The 12,215-nt window shown below is 40.4% G+C and overlaps 1 protein-coding gene across 4 annotated transcripts in view; it reads left to right on the top strand.

Moving 5' to 3' along the window:
- BMPR2 (bone morphogenetic protein receptor type 2) overlaps positions 1 to 8,825 on the top strand; it is a 217,724-nt gene extending 208,899 nt beyond the window's left edge. For 3 of the 4 annotated variants that reach the window (XM_007501914.3, XM_007501913.3, XM_056808550.1), the window contains one exon: positions 170 to 8,825. In XM_007501914.3, the coding sequence (XP_007501976.1) occupies positions 170 to 420 (251 nt within the window). In that variant the 3' untranslated portion in view covers positions 421 to 8,825. The remainder of the gene's footprint in view (positions 1 to 169) is intronic. The other variant, XR_008914264.1, reaches the window with a different exon arrangement.
- Positions 8,826 to 12,215: the final 3,390 nt, after the last annotated feature.

The following is a 12,215-nucleotide window of genomic DNA, read 5'->3' as shown; positions in this document are numbered from 1 at the left end:
TCCACTTGGGCTTTGCACAAAAATGAGTAATAGTGGATTTCAAGGGCGTCTCCATCCGTTCCTGTCACTGTCACTTGCTGTTTCGTCAGTCTTTTATCTCTGTTTAAACTAACAGAGCACTGTGGGCAGCTTTTTCCAGATAACACTTTTTTTGCTCTTCTGTTTTCAGTAGGTGAGTCATCACAAGATGGCAAGCCAGGATCAGGTGAAAAGATCAAGAAACGTGTGAAAACCCCCTATTCCCTTAAGCGGTGGCGCCCTTCTACCTGGGTCATCTCCACGGAACCACTGGACTGTGAGGTCAACAACAATGGCGGTGACAGGGCCGCTCATTCCAAATCCAGCACTGCTGTTTACCTTGCAGAGGGGGGCACTGCCACAACCAGGGTGTCTCAAGATACAGGAATGAACTGTCTGTGAAGTATCTCCCAAGCCTACCCAGAAAAGTACTTTTTTTTCATCATTTAAAACGAACATACAGAAGACATTAAAAAAGAACAACTTTATCCTCCTGTCAGCTCCCCCTACAAAGGACTTGCTTTAAATAGATTTCAGCTATGCAGAAATTTTTTTAGCTTATGCTTCCATATTTTTTAAGTTTGTTTTTTTTATGTTTTTGCACTTTTATTTAGTCTCCCTAAAGTTAAGTCTGTCTGTTATGACCACAATTCTATATATGTGTATCAAGAAGAAGTGGTCTCAAAATATATTTTTTAATGTATTTCTGATAATCAGTTTGGACCATTTTCTAAAAGGTCACTAAAATCAGAAGCAGACTCTAAGACAGGTTTGACTGCAGTGGTGTCTTGTATCCATGTTTGATTTCTGTGCACAAGCTAGTTTGTATGTTTATACGTTCTTGAGTGTATCTTTTGAACATCCCTCTTGTGTTCTGTTGGAATGTGCAATAGTCTGAAGGCCACGAGATGCCTGGTGTTTCTGACATGGACACAGGTGTGTCCTCCCACATGGTTAATACTACTCGACATTTTCCCCAGCAGTTGGGCTGGTTGGAGTGTGTGATAGTGAATTTTGCTCCATGCAGCCACTCTGAAACTGCTATCTTGCCTCATTTTTTTCTCTAAGGTAATTATGGAGAGTACAAAAACCTTGCCTCAAAGGGCTCTGAAGAGGGAACCACAAAATGTAATTTGAAATGCAGTTCTTTTCAACCTTCCAAATCTGAATACACTTCCTTCTGAGCATTTTAAGAAACCATAATTAGAGTATTAAAAAAACAAAGAGAGCATTGAACAAAGTAAAAAAAAAACATAACTGTCAGCCATTTTTCCACTTTATTTTTTTATTTGTATCTGTACTTTATCCATATTCAGTCACATTAGTAAAATGTTATATAAGGAGCACATTTTTACCAGAAAGCATGAAGAACTAGCACTGTGATGTAAATTTTAAGTAGGTAGGTTGTTCTCTACTCACTTCTCTAAGCAATCAGTCTTGGACTCAAAAGAAGTTCCATTTCCTGGTTTAAAAATGGATTTTAAAAGTAATTTCTAGTTACGAACCTGTAGTATCTTGTGTATTCTGTTCCCAAACAAAGCCTTATGGCTTCATCAGAATGATTCATCTTCCTAAGACCTAAAACACTGTGTGGAAAAATTATTCCGTCAGCATGCCAAATGCCTGTGGCAGGAAGGATTGCTGCCAAACCTGCCTGTCTTAAGCTGATTGAGGCCGAACTTCTCTCCTTTCAAGCCCTCTCTTTCTTGCTTTCACCTCTCACAGGGTTTCTCCCCCATTAAATACTTTTGCCCTCTCTCCACACAAACTGCTGATCTAGAACTGGCATGTGTGATGTGCTGGATGCCTTTTTCTGCCGTAGCATGTGCCTGCCCCATGCTTTGGGCTCTTAGTATTTCTAAAGCTCCCCTCTCCTCCTGCGTTCTTCCCCAAGCATCTCTCAGCAGCCTTAGCATATGTCTCCTCAGAACTGAGAGCACCTTCTCTCGAATGAGGGATGCCTTTCTTTCTAAGCACAATTCTTGGACAACTCGATAGGTGAACAACAAGAATCCAGTCCCTTTCATTTCTCCGAGCGCCCCCGGGCTTCAGATCTATTAACTCAGTAACTCCCCAAATGTTGGTTCAGGGATCTGCCTCCTGAACGCACTGCCGCAGGCATGGAACTCTTTCCAGATGCTTCTCCATTTAGCCAGAGACGGCCAGCCCGATGAACCAGTTCCCTTTGCATGCTCATTTCCTCCTTACGCTTTCTAGCCCTTATAAGCTTACATCCTAGAAATACTTTTCCCACATTTGGGTTTTGGACACGGAGCCCTTTGTTCACTTCTTAGCAGTGATGCTAGCAGAACGGATACCCCAGGCTTCTGTGTCTTATTGACATTGCTCTTTCCTTGGAGTTTTACAGACTTTTCTTGAGTTTCTACTCACATGTGATGAGCTTGATTTTTCAAGTGAGAATTATGTAATGATATTATTTGGCATTTTCCCCTTTGTTCTTCTAGATTTAAATACATCCCTCAGAGATATTTCAGAGAAATTTCTTATTTTTCAACAATGGATAAGATATCCAAACCCTCATCAAATATGAAATACATTTACTAGTGGGAAAAGAACATTTGAGCTCTACCTGATCCTCCTCTTCCTGCCATGATCGGAATTAGTCCACAGTTTATTGTGCTTCATGTAGGGACTAATTCTTTGTCAGTTTTCCAGCGTCTTAATGCTTGATGCAATCAAATGATGTGAACAAAGTTATATACCAGATGAAAAAAACCTCACTATATTATTCATTTAACAAAAGCCTATTAAAATAGTTGTATTTTTTCCCCTCTACTTACTTCTCTAGAAGTCTGATGGAAAAAGCTAGGGAAGGTAGAAGATGTATTTTATAATAAAGCATCTTATCACCAAAATAATTCTGAAAGATGATTTGGTTAAATAGTCATTAAATTTGTTTCAAACTACTTAACTCCTTAAGTATGTTTGTAATTACTAGTGAAGCAATTTCACTTTAAATGTCTTCATTGTGGCTCTGCTACTGCTGCAGAGCAGTAGGCTAAAATATGTTTCCAAATTCTGATGTTTAACTGACTTTAAAACATTGGAATTTAGAAAGTAAGTAATTTGATCTTTTTAGTGAACAAAAAGCCTTATGATGAAAATAATAGAATGTAGTTCATTGAACAGTAGTAAATAAACTTTAAAGATCTAATAATAAGTAACCCAGTTCCAAAATTAGTAGCCCTAAGTAAAGTTAAACTAGTATACCAAAAATCAGTAGTTGAAAGTTTTTGTTTTCATTGACTTGGGGGAAAGGGTTTAATTGTAATCTATGAGGACAATAATTTTCCTTTCCTTTGTTAATAGATGGTTTACTGGAAGACAGGTATATCATCAGTAGACTGAGACTGTAAATAAGGGATTGTGCCAATATTATATAAGCAATGACAAGGATATTTTATATGCTGCTTGGTTGGATGAAATTCAGTCACGGTAGGCAAGCACAGGACCAGGTATCCTAACTGTTTTAACAGAGTAAAAACTAAAAGGTAAGCAGGCATTTGAAGATATGGGTAAATGTGTCCAAAGTGAATTTTCTCTACTTGCAACCGGAAAATATGGCTCATTTAAGATTTAAGAAATCAATACAATACATGCCACCACAATTCTAAAGAGGTTTTATTTCTGCTCTTTGTAGCTTTACATTGCTGACTTAAAGCAAGATTATTTTTGAACAAAATGGAGAGTGCATTATTGGTATAAAAGAGACATTTTGTTATGATTCCATGTTAATATAAAAAACTTGACTTTTTTGTTAGCACATTTAATGAGCTCAGTTTCATCAAGCATTGTTTCCATTGGGAAAACAATCTCCTTTTATAGTACAAAACATAATTTTTTTTTCATTTTAGAAAACAATACTGAGGCAAAGAGTGAGTGTAGCCTGTAGGAAGGATACAAGGAAAAGCTTTGTGTCAAGTGGGTTTTGTAAGGCTGACTCCTGTTCATCCACTTGCTACATAAAACTTTAATTGATCCTGAAGGCACCAAGAATTGATATAGGAAACATTTGATTAAATATATATAAAATATACATATATATGAATGGGAGTTATCTTAAAATGGAACAAGAAGTATATTTTTTAAAATTTCCAAAACTAAATTTAGTATGGAATGCTCATCTAAATGGCTTAATAGACCAATAGTTATATGTGATATTTCTAGCTAGAATAACAATCCAAGAATCTTTTTGGAGTGGATCTTACTAAATAACTTTCTCATCTTATATTTATGCAGGTGAATTTTCCATAGGTGGTCATTTTCTGGTAGGTAGATTATGAAGTCACATCTGATTATATACTTCCTTCTCTCAACTTCTGGTACATTCACTGTCAGTGTCACATAGCTTAGTAGTTAATAGTTCTCTCATTTTCCAGATTAGATTTGATTCCTAAGTTAAATATAAGCTTCTTAAGGGCAGAGACCATGTCTCATAATTCCTTTTATCTACCATAAGACCTAGAACAGTACAAGCATGTGTAGACTCCATTAATTCTTGGTTGGCATATCCTATCAGTTACATTCTCTAATATATGAAATGGTATTAATAAAGAATTCAACCTTGAGCCATGTGAATTTCAGCCAAAACTACCTTGTATGGCCTTTTATGGATACACCAATAAATGAATAAAACTTAAAAATCTCTGGTTGAGGTACCTACCTGAAAGACAGAATGAAAATAGCCTTTTTTACCTGATACTCAAAATTGAGTAACTTTGTAAAAAAAACATAAGAAATTATAGGATTGGGAGAGCCAGCCCAAGATGTCAGGTCATAGGTAACCTAACAACTCCCTTAATATACCCCTCCAAATAACTTTAAAGTAATGCCTCGAATGAAATTCTGGAGCAGCAGAGCTACCCAAAAGGATGAGACATTTTTCCAGCCTTAGAAAACCTAGGAGGTTATCAGGAGAAGTTTGGGAGGAGAAGGAGAAGGGAGGAGCAAACCTCTCCAGAGTCCACACACACGACAGTGGCAACAATAGCTACAGTAGCAGCAGCTTCAGAAGCACCCATCCCAGAGAGGGTAAGGGATGACAGAAGATCCTTTGTAGGCACTGGGTTCAGCTGGCACTTGACTTGATACTCTGTCCAGTTCTGGGTCACAGTTCCAGGGCAGAGAGCAATGGGGATTGATCACAAGGGAGCAGGGAGTCTGGTCAGAGTTCAAGGCAAAGGGAATGCTAGCATTTGAGGCTGCAAGGGACTTTCCTGAATAAAGACCAGAGCACAGACCAGGAAAGTAGTGATCATACCTCTCCCTGCATCACACCACATAGGAAGTACCAAAAACTTGCAGAACCCCCCAGAACTAGCTTTGAAAACAGCACAAATAAGCTTAAAGCTTAGGACAGTACCTTCCCATCTCCAGGTGAGCAGATTCCAACTTTGACCTAAAGTTCAAGTCAAAAATAAGCTGCAAAAGGGAGAAAACAACAACAAAAAGAATTTGATTATAAAAACCTACTAAGATAGAAGGGAAAATCAAGACATAAAGATGTCAGAAGATAACAGTGTGAAAACAGTCACTAATAAAGCCTCAAAGAAAAATGCTAATTGGACCCAAGCTCAACAAAGTTTCCTGGAAAAGTTAAAGAAGGAGATAAAAGTGGTATAGGAAAAGTTGCGAAAATAAATGTAATTGATGCAAGAAAATTAATGACTTTGTAAAAGAGGCACAGAAAAATACTGAAGAAACTAATACTGTAGAAATAGAATTGGCCAAATGGAAAAAGAGGTACAAAATCCCACTGAAGAAAATAATTTTCTAAAAATTAGAATTGAACAAGGGGAAGCTATTGACTCCACAAGTCAGCAATAAAACAAAGTTTAAAAGATTGGAAAGACCAGACCATATTGCTATTTGTCCATTTAAACTAACATTGGTCTTGTGTATCTACCCTTCCTTGTTCCAGAGAATGAACTATGGCACTCTTATTTTTAACAGATCCATTCTTTACCTTATAGAAGTTTCTTCTTGTTTATTTCATAAACCTTATACTTCCCTTTCAAATGTTTCCTCTCTCCTAATAGAAAATGGTCATGATCCTTTTATCCTTTCATATACTTGAAAACTGTTCCATCAATCCAGATATCTGTTTTCCAGTCTCAATTTTCCTGACTCCTTTAATTTTTTCTCTTTAACCCTACCATCATAATCATTTTTATTCATAGTTTTAAACAGTTAAAATATAGCTTACAAATAGCCCCAGAAATTGAAATTGAAATTTGAGATTTCAAAACTTGACAGTTATTATGCTATTAGCAAGTTAACCCTTAAGGTTTGGGCTGAAGACTGGACCTTCCAACACTTTGTGAATTTCAACTGTGGGATTTTATGCTTAAATGTTCCCACCAATTAAAAGTGTAAAGCCATGCATGAAGAATTGTATGTCTCACTAGCTTGCCATATTTTGGTCTTATTTTAACTCTTATTGTAGCAAGCTTTGCATCATTGTAATAGAGCCATAAAAATGTTGTACAGATCTTTTTCTAGACTACAATATTTCATACACTAAATGCTACAGGTTCGGCTATCAAATAGGCATAATATACTAACCAAACATCATCTGTAGTTTTCATAGGCCATTTTAAAAATGTGCATTTCACTGCAGTATAGATTGAATTGTGACAACCAATTTCCATTCTTGTAATCTCTTTCAGTGGCTGGTTGAAGCTGAGTTATTTCCGCACATAAAGAAAAAGCTAGAAATCCAGTTGATAGCTAATACACCGAAAAGCAAACAATTTTAAAACTCTAGTCTGTATATTATATGCCTAAAATAAATCTATGATTTTAAAAGGATTACTTGAACATTTAAGTTCCGTTATTATTGTTATAATAATGTTCATGAAGTTATTGTGAAAACATTGTATACATGTTTATTTTTTGAACCCAATTTAAAATTTAACACCTAGATTTTAAAGTCTTTGGGGGAAGAAATCTAGACTAAAATCATATCATTCTCAATTTAGGACTGAATTTTTCAAACATATCTTCTAAAATTATAATACTTTCAGTGTTTTAAAAGATGATTTATCATTTTTGCCATTTGATTTGCACTTGTAGATATCAAAAACAAAGCTGTTTTAGGCTTTTGAGCAACTAAGTCAGGATACCCAATTTTGCTAAATTCTCAGGGCCCACCACGTCCCTTTGCACAGTGCGGACTTCAGTTGTTAGCATCTAGACAGCTGAGTCCAGTCTGATACATAAGTGTAACCTGTGTATTGCACAGTGTGTTTTATTTCACCATATGTTTTTATTAAATTTACATAATTACATTATATAAGAGAAGAGTTTCAGAAAAACTTGTCTGGTCATATAATTATCTGGAAAAAGAATGGTTCTGAAGCAAAGGAACCTTTCAGACTAATTGGCTACATGTTGCAGCACAGAAATAATGGCCTTTGAGTGGAAACACCATCTTCAAAGCCATTACAAACCCTTTGAATGAATAAATATGCAGGTTGGTTTGAGTGGGTTGTTTTTTTGTTGTTTTTTTTAAAGGAGGAGCTCACCTATGTAGTGGAATTTTCTCAACAAACAACTTGCTTAACCTCATAAAACTTTTATTCCAAAACAAAAGTCAATAAATTCAGAAATCACGTAGGAGGCCTCTAAGAAATAGCCCAAGGTGGTAGCACCCACCCATCTGTTCACATCATTGAGCCCAGCAAGAATTGCCAGGTTACTCTCCATCCATAGCTATTGATTCAGACTTCAGCCTGGAGTTCAGTTTTGTTTTTCCAAATTATCAGGCAAGTTAAGACCCAAGGCTAGGCATTTCATACTTAAAATTCTCCTAGTGAAGTGGTCCCAAACCTAGTCTTTGTCTCAGGCAAAACACCTCCGTATCAATGCATTCATGGTTATGAGAAAACTAGCACCAGCCCCCCAAAATGTTTTACATTGAGACTGAAAGAACACAAAAGATCTAAAAAAGATACAATTCAAAGGTAATTCAGCCTACATTTTAACTTCGAATTACCTGGCTTATGTGGCTTTTTTTTTTTAAATCACATTTATTTATTTAAGCAGTTTTGTATGCTTTGTCTTTTCATTTCTTTAGGTAATGTGCTGCATAGATGTTTGTATAAACTGGAGTCATCCTTAGATTTCAGTTGGTGACTTTTTTTCACGTGACTATACATGACTTACTATAAAATACTCTAACTTCTAGGGTTTGGTATTTGTAGAAGCTGAAACACGGAGATATCTAGCTGCCATGGTTATTAGGAAAGGACAGGAGAAATACAAGCTAGGGAATATTCATGTCTAAGTATGCTTTTCTGGAAAAGAAAGTGTAAAAAAAATCTATCTCCTCAAAACCCTCTTGTTAACGGGTATTTTTTGTTGGTGTGTTTTCCTCTTCAATTGGTGTCCATTCCTCTAAACTGCGGATGGAATATCATGTATGAATTTATAAATACTTACTTTTAGTTACTTTGCTTTTGTATAAGCTGTCTGATAACTTGCTATGCTGTATAAGTTGTGTTTGATGGAACAGTGTGAGTATGAAATATGAAATAAAGCAAATTACTTTTCCTTTTTTATCATCTATGGATGCCACTATGAAAGCTGACATTAAGCCACTACAGAGTTTTCTATGAATACTTGTAAGTAAATGCTTTGATATATATAAACCTGAATAAAAAAAGATTGTATTGATACAGAGACATTGGATAAGAAAATTTTAAGACAATTCTTTAGGTTTAAAAAAGGCTTGCTGTAAAATGGTGCATTACTCCATTTATTAAAGATCATATTAATGACAACAATTGTGACCTTTTGACTGGGTGAATTCTACCAGAAGTTTGGAATGCTTGAAAAATTGGTTTTTGTATCCTCAAGAAAACTGGAACATTCACCTCCATTGGCTTCTCTGATACTTAAATCAGTGACCTTTGATTTTATTTGACATGAGCATTCTTGCTAGTAATGCCGTTCACAACTCCTCTGTGATTGTGCAAAAGGTCTTTAGGAGTTGGAGCAGCCAAAAATTTCACTGCCTTGAGCCAGTCGCCTCATGGGCGCCCTTTATCCCAGGCTAGTCCTGACAACGAGTCCATTATCAGCGCCTCCTGGATCGTCTTTATACAGAACCGTGTGCGTCCGCTCAGTCAGGAGGTGGCAGCGCGCAGGGCGTCATTGGAAAGATGCCTAAACCCCCTTCAGTTTGGCACGAAGCCCTTGACAAGCGAGATACTTAGCCCAGGTTAGACGGCCACCGGCTCGGCTCCTCTTGTCTCCCTGGCCAGCGGCACGAAAGACAAAGTCCTGGGCGAGTTCGCAGGGGGAGGAGAGGTGAAGGGGCTTCTTGGGAGGGGCATTGAGGTCGGGCTGGAAGAGAGGAATTCAACAGAAGGGGGGAACGTTCCCAGGCAAAGGAAGAGGGGGAGCAAAGAGGCAGGCAGTGCCTGTGATGTGGAGAAGCCCGAGACGGGGGTCTTTGAGGGTCTGAATTTCAGGCAAAGGAGTTGGGGACCTGGTTTGGTTCCCCGAAGAGAGATTAGGTATGGAGAGGAGGAGTCAGAGGAGCCAACTGCAAAACTTCCTGCCCGCTGGGGCCATCAGTCCTGGGGAATGGCGAGCTTTGGCTCTCTTGAAAGCCCTTTTTCAGATACAACAAGCGAATGCCAGTACGAGAAAGTCTTGCAACAGGAGCTCTTGGGAGTCCAGAGGGTTATAACAACAGTTTCGTGGGTTTTTAGATTCACAAAATTTTATGGGCATTTCATTTGGTCTGAAAATCCTAACTAGAGCCAAGGAGGGGATGGCTCTGAGTCAAGCATTTTTTGATTAAGAATGGAGGAGGGTTGGAGGCAGCTGGGTGGCTCAGAGGTCCTAGGTTCGAATCTAGCCTCAGATACTTCCTAACGAAGTGACCCTGGGCAAGTCACAACCCCCATGGCCTAGCCCTTACCACTCTTCTGCCTTGGAGCCAATACACAGTAAGGTTTAAAAAAAAAACGAGGAGGGAAAAAATAACTATCCCTCGCTAATGTGAGGACCTGAACAGTAGAAGGCGCTGAAAGCGGCCCGTGGCGGTAACCCTTTTAACCTTCCTAACCATTTGGCTTCCCGGCAGGCCCCCGAGCACGTGCCAGAGGAATTCTTGGCAGGAAGCGTGTGGACGGTGGCCAGAGACCGCGTTGCAGCGCACTGAACAATAAGAGCGGCACTAGGGCTAGGAGACGGCGAGAAACTCCTTTGGTGACTCACGTTTGTTCCACAGGCTAATGCAATACTCCATTTGACAAGCTTCCCCTCCCAGGCCTGCACTCCACCCCGGTGGGTCGCATTTGAGTGGTTATTCAGGTCCTTGTAACTAACGCTCTGCTTTTTTAATGACCTCGAATGAGATCCTCTGACCTGGGAAGTTCACCTGAGCCGGGTCCCTCAGAGCCTCCTAATGACGGCCTCCCTTGTGTGGCAGGGCCTAGGAAAGGAGGCCAGGCCTGAACAAAGGAAAGGCCCGCCTTGACCTACACTTGCAGCATCCTGGAAATGGACTCCCTTGTCGCCATAGGCGAAACTTCCCCTTTTGAGCCCAAGAAAATAGTGACTTTAGTCCGCTTTTCAATCAAATTCAAAAAAGTATTTGTCAAACGTCCAAGACTGTTCTCTGCCTTAGCTGGGCCTTCTTTACAGTTTGTGAGCACAGACTCTTAACGATGGAAGGACTGGACCCCAAGATTGCTGAAGGGAACCCCCCGGGGTCTCGGCTGTGTCCCCACACTGCCTAGGCACAATGACCCAAAGAGGATGAGGTTAGGATCCGGGGGTAAAGGGGAAGAAAGGAAAAAGGGGGTTCCAGGACATGGCGGCTCTCTGTTCTCTTGGATGAGCGAGTGGGGCTGAGATAGCTGTGGCGGAGCGCTCACCTGGCGAGATTAGAATAGGCTGAAATCTCTCGTCTATGCTCTCTATTTCAAGCAAATATCAAACTGGAAACTAAGGACGAGTTTTAATTTAATTGTAACAAGATCATCTCACTTTCCTCGTGTCCTAGAGTTTAATGGCGTCTGGCTAACCTCCCATTAGAGCTGGCAGTGGCAGCTTAGGTTCTCTGCTCCCAAATCCAGTGTTTTTCTACCCAGTCCCAAGAACCCTATTCTCTAGGCTAACCTCCCATAATTTGATCAATGGGAAAACGAGAGAACAGAGAAGCGAAACAGCCTGAAACTGGAAAATGCCAAAGGAGAGAGGGATGGGGCACAGCTGAGGCTGCAAAGAGCTCGTGAGCAGCGAGCACGGAGAACAGGCCCTTGTGTTTGGCACCCAAGAGCTCTAGTAACTTTGGAGAGGGCAGTTTAGGTGGAATGATCGAGCCGGGAGTGGATTGTTGGGAGTTAAAAAGAAAGTGAGCCGAGAGAAAAAGAGGAGCCCCCTCGTGTAGATAGACTTGAAACGGGAGGGAGCTGCTCTTGAGTGGGAGCCCTGAGAATTCTGAAGCATGAAAGAGGCCTGGGAGAGCCTCTGTGGAGTGCAGGGTGGGTTGCCAAGAAGGGCCTGTCCGGCAGCAAGGGGGGCCCACTGGAAGTCGTATCACGAATTTTTAATGAGCCCAATCAGAACAGTAGCACGGTATTCTCCAACTTCATTCCGCAGCACGAGTGAAGGAGCAAAAGCAACCGATGGGGGCGGTGACCAAGGTTAAGAGGTGGCCCACCCTAACGAGGGGGGACGATGTAGACGAATGGATTCATTATGGGTCCTGATGGAGGGCGGATGGCCTAGGAAGATGGAGACGGGTGTGGAACATGATGAAGAGACGGACGTGGCCGGGATCGAGGCTCATATAGGCCAAGTAAAATGGAACAGAGAGCGAAAGACTTTGGAGACCGGCCGTGGAAAGTGGGTTAGATGTGAAGACACAGGAGCCTGGTATGCTTATTCCAGAAGAGATGACCGTGCACTTTGAAACAGAAAAGAGCACCAGGGACCCGCCGGTCCGTACTTGAGTGCCCTCCGTTTGCTGCCGTGTGAGCGAGCTGCCATGATGCTGGAGGGGAGAGGACCAGCCCGTCCCTACGCCTCACAGAGGGCGTATTTGCATGACGCCATACCACGCAGAGCGTCCGTGTCAGACACAGCCCGCCACGCTCTCCACTAGGGAAATAGTTAACAAAATGACTCAAAAGACAACAGAACAAAGATAGGGCATC

Source organism: Monodelphis domestica, chromosome 8 (genome assembly GCF_027887165.1).
Source record: "Monodelphis domestica isolate mMonDom1 chromosome 8, mMonDom1.pri, whole genome shotgun sequence".
In the NCBI taxonomy this organism is placed as follows: Eukaryota; Metazoa; Chordata; class Mammalia; order Didelphimorphia; family Didelphidae; genus Monodelphis; species Monodelphis domestica.
This window is presented reverse-complemented; position numbering and strand designations above follow the sequence as displayed.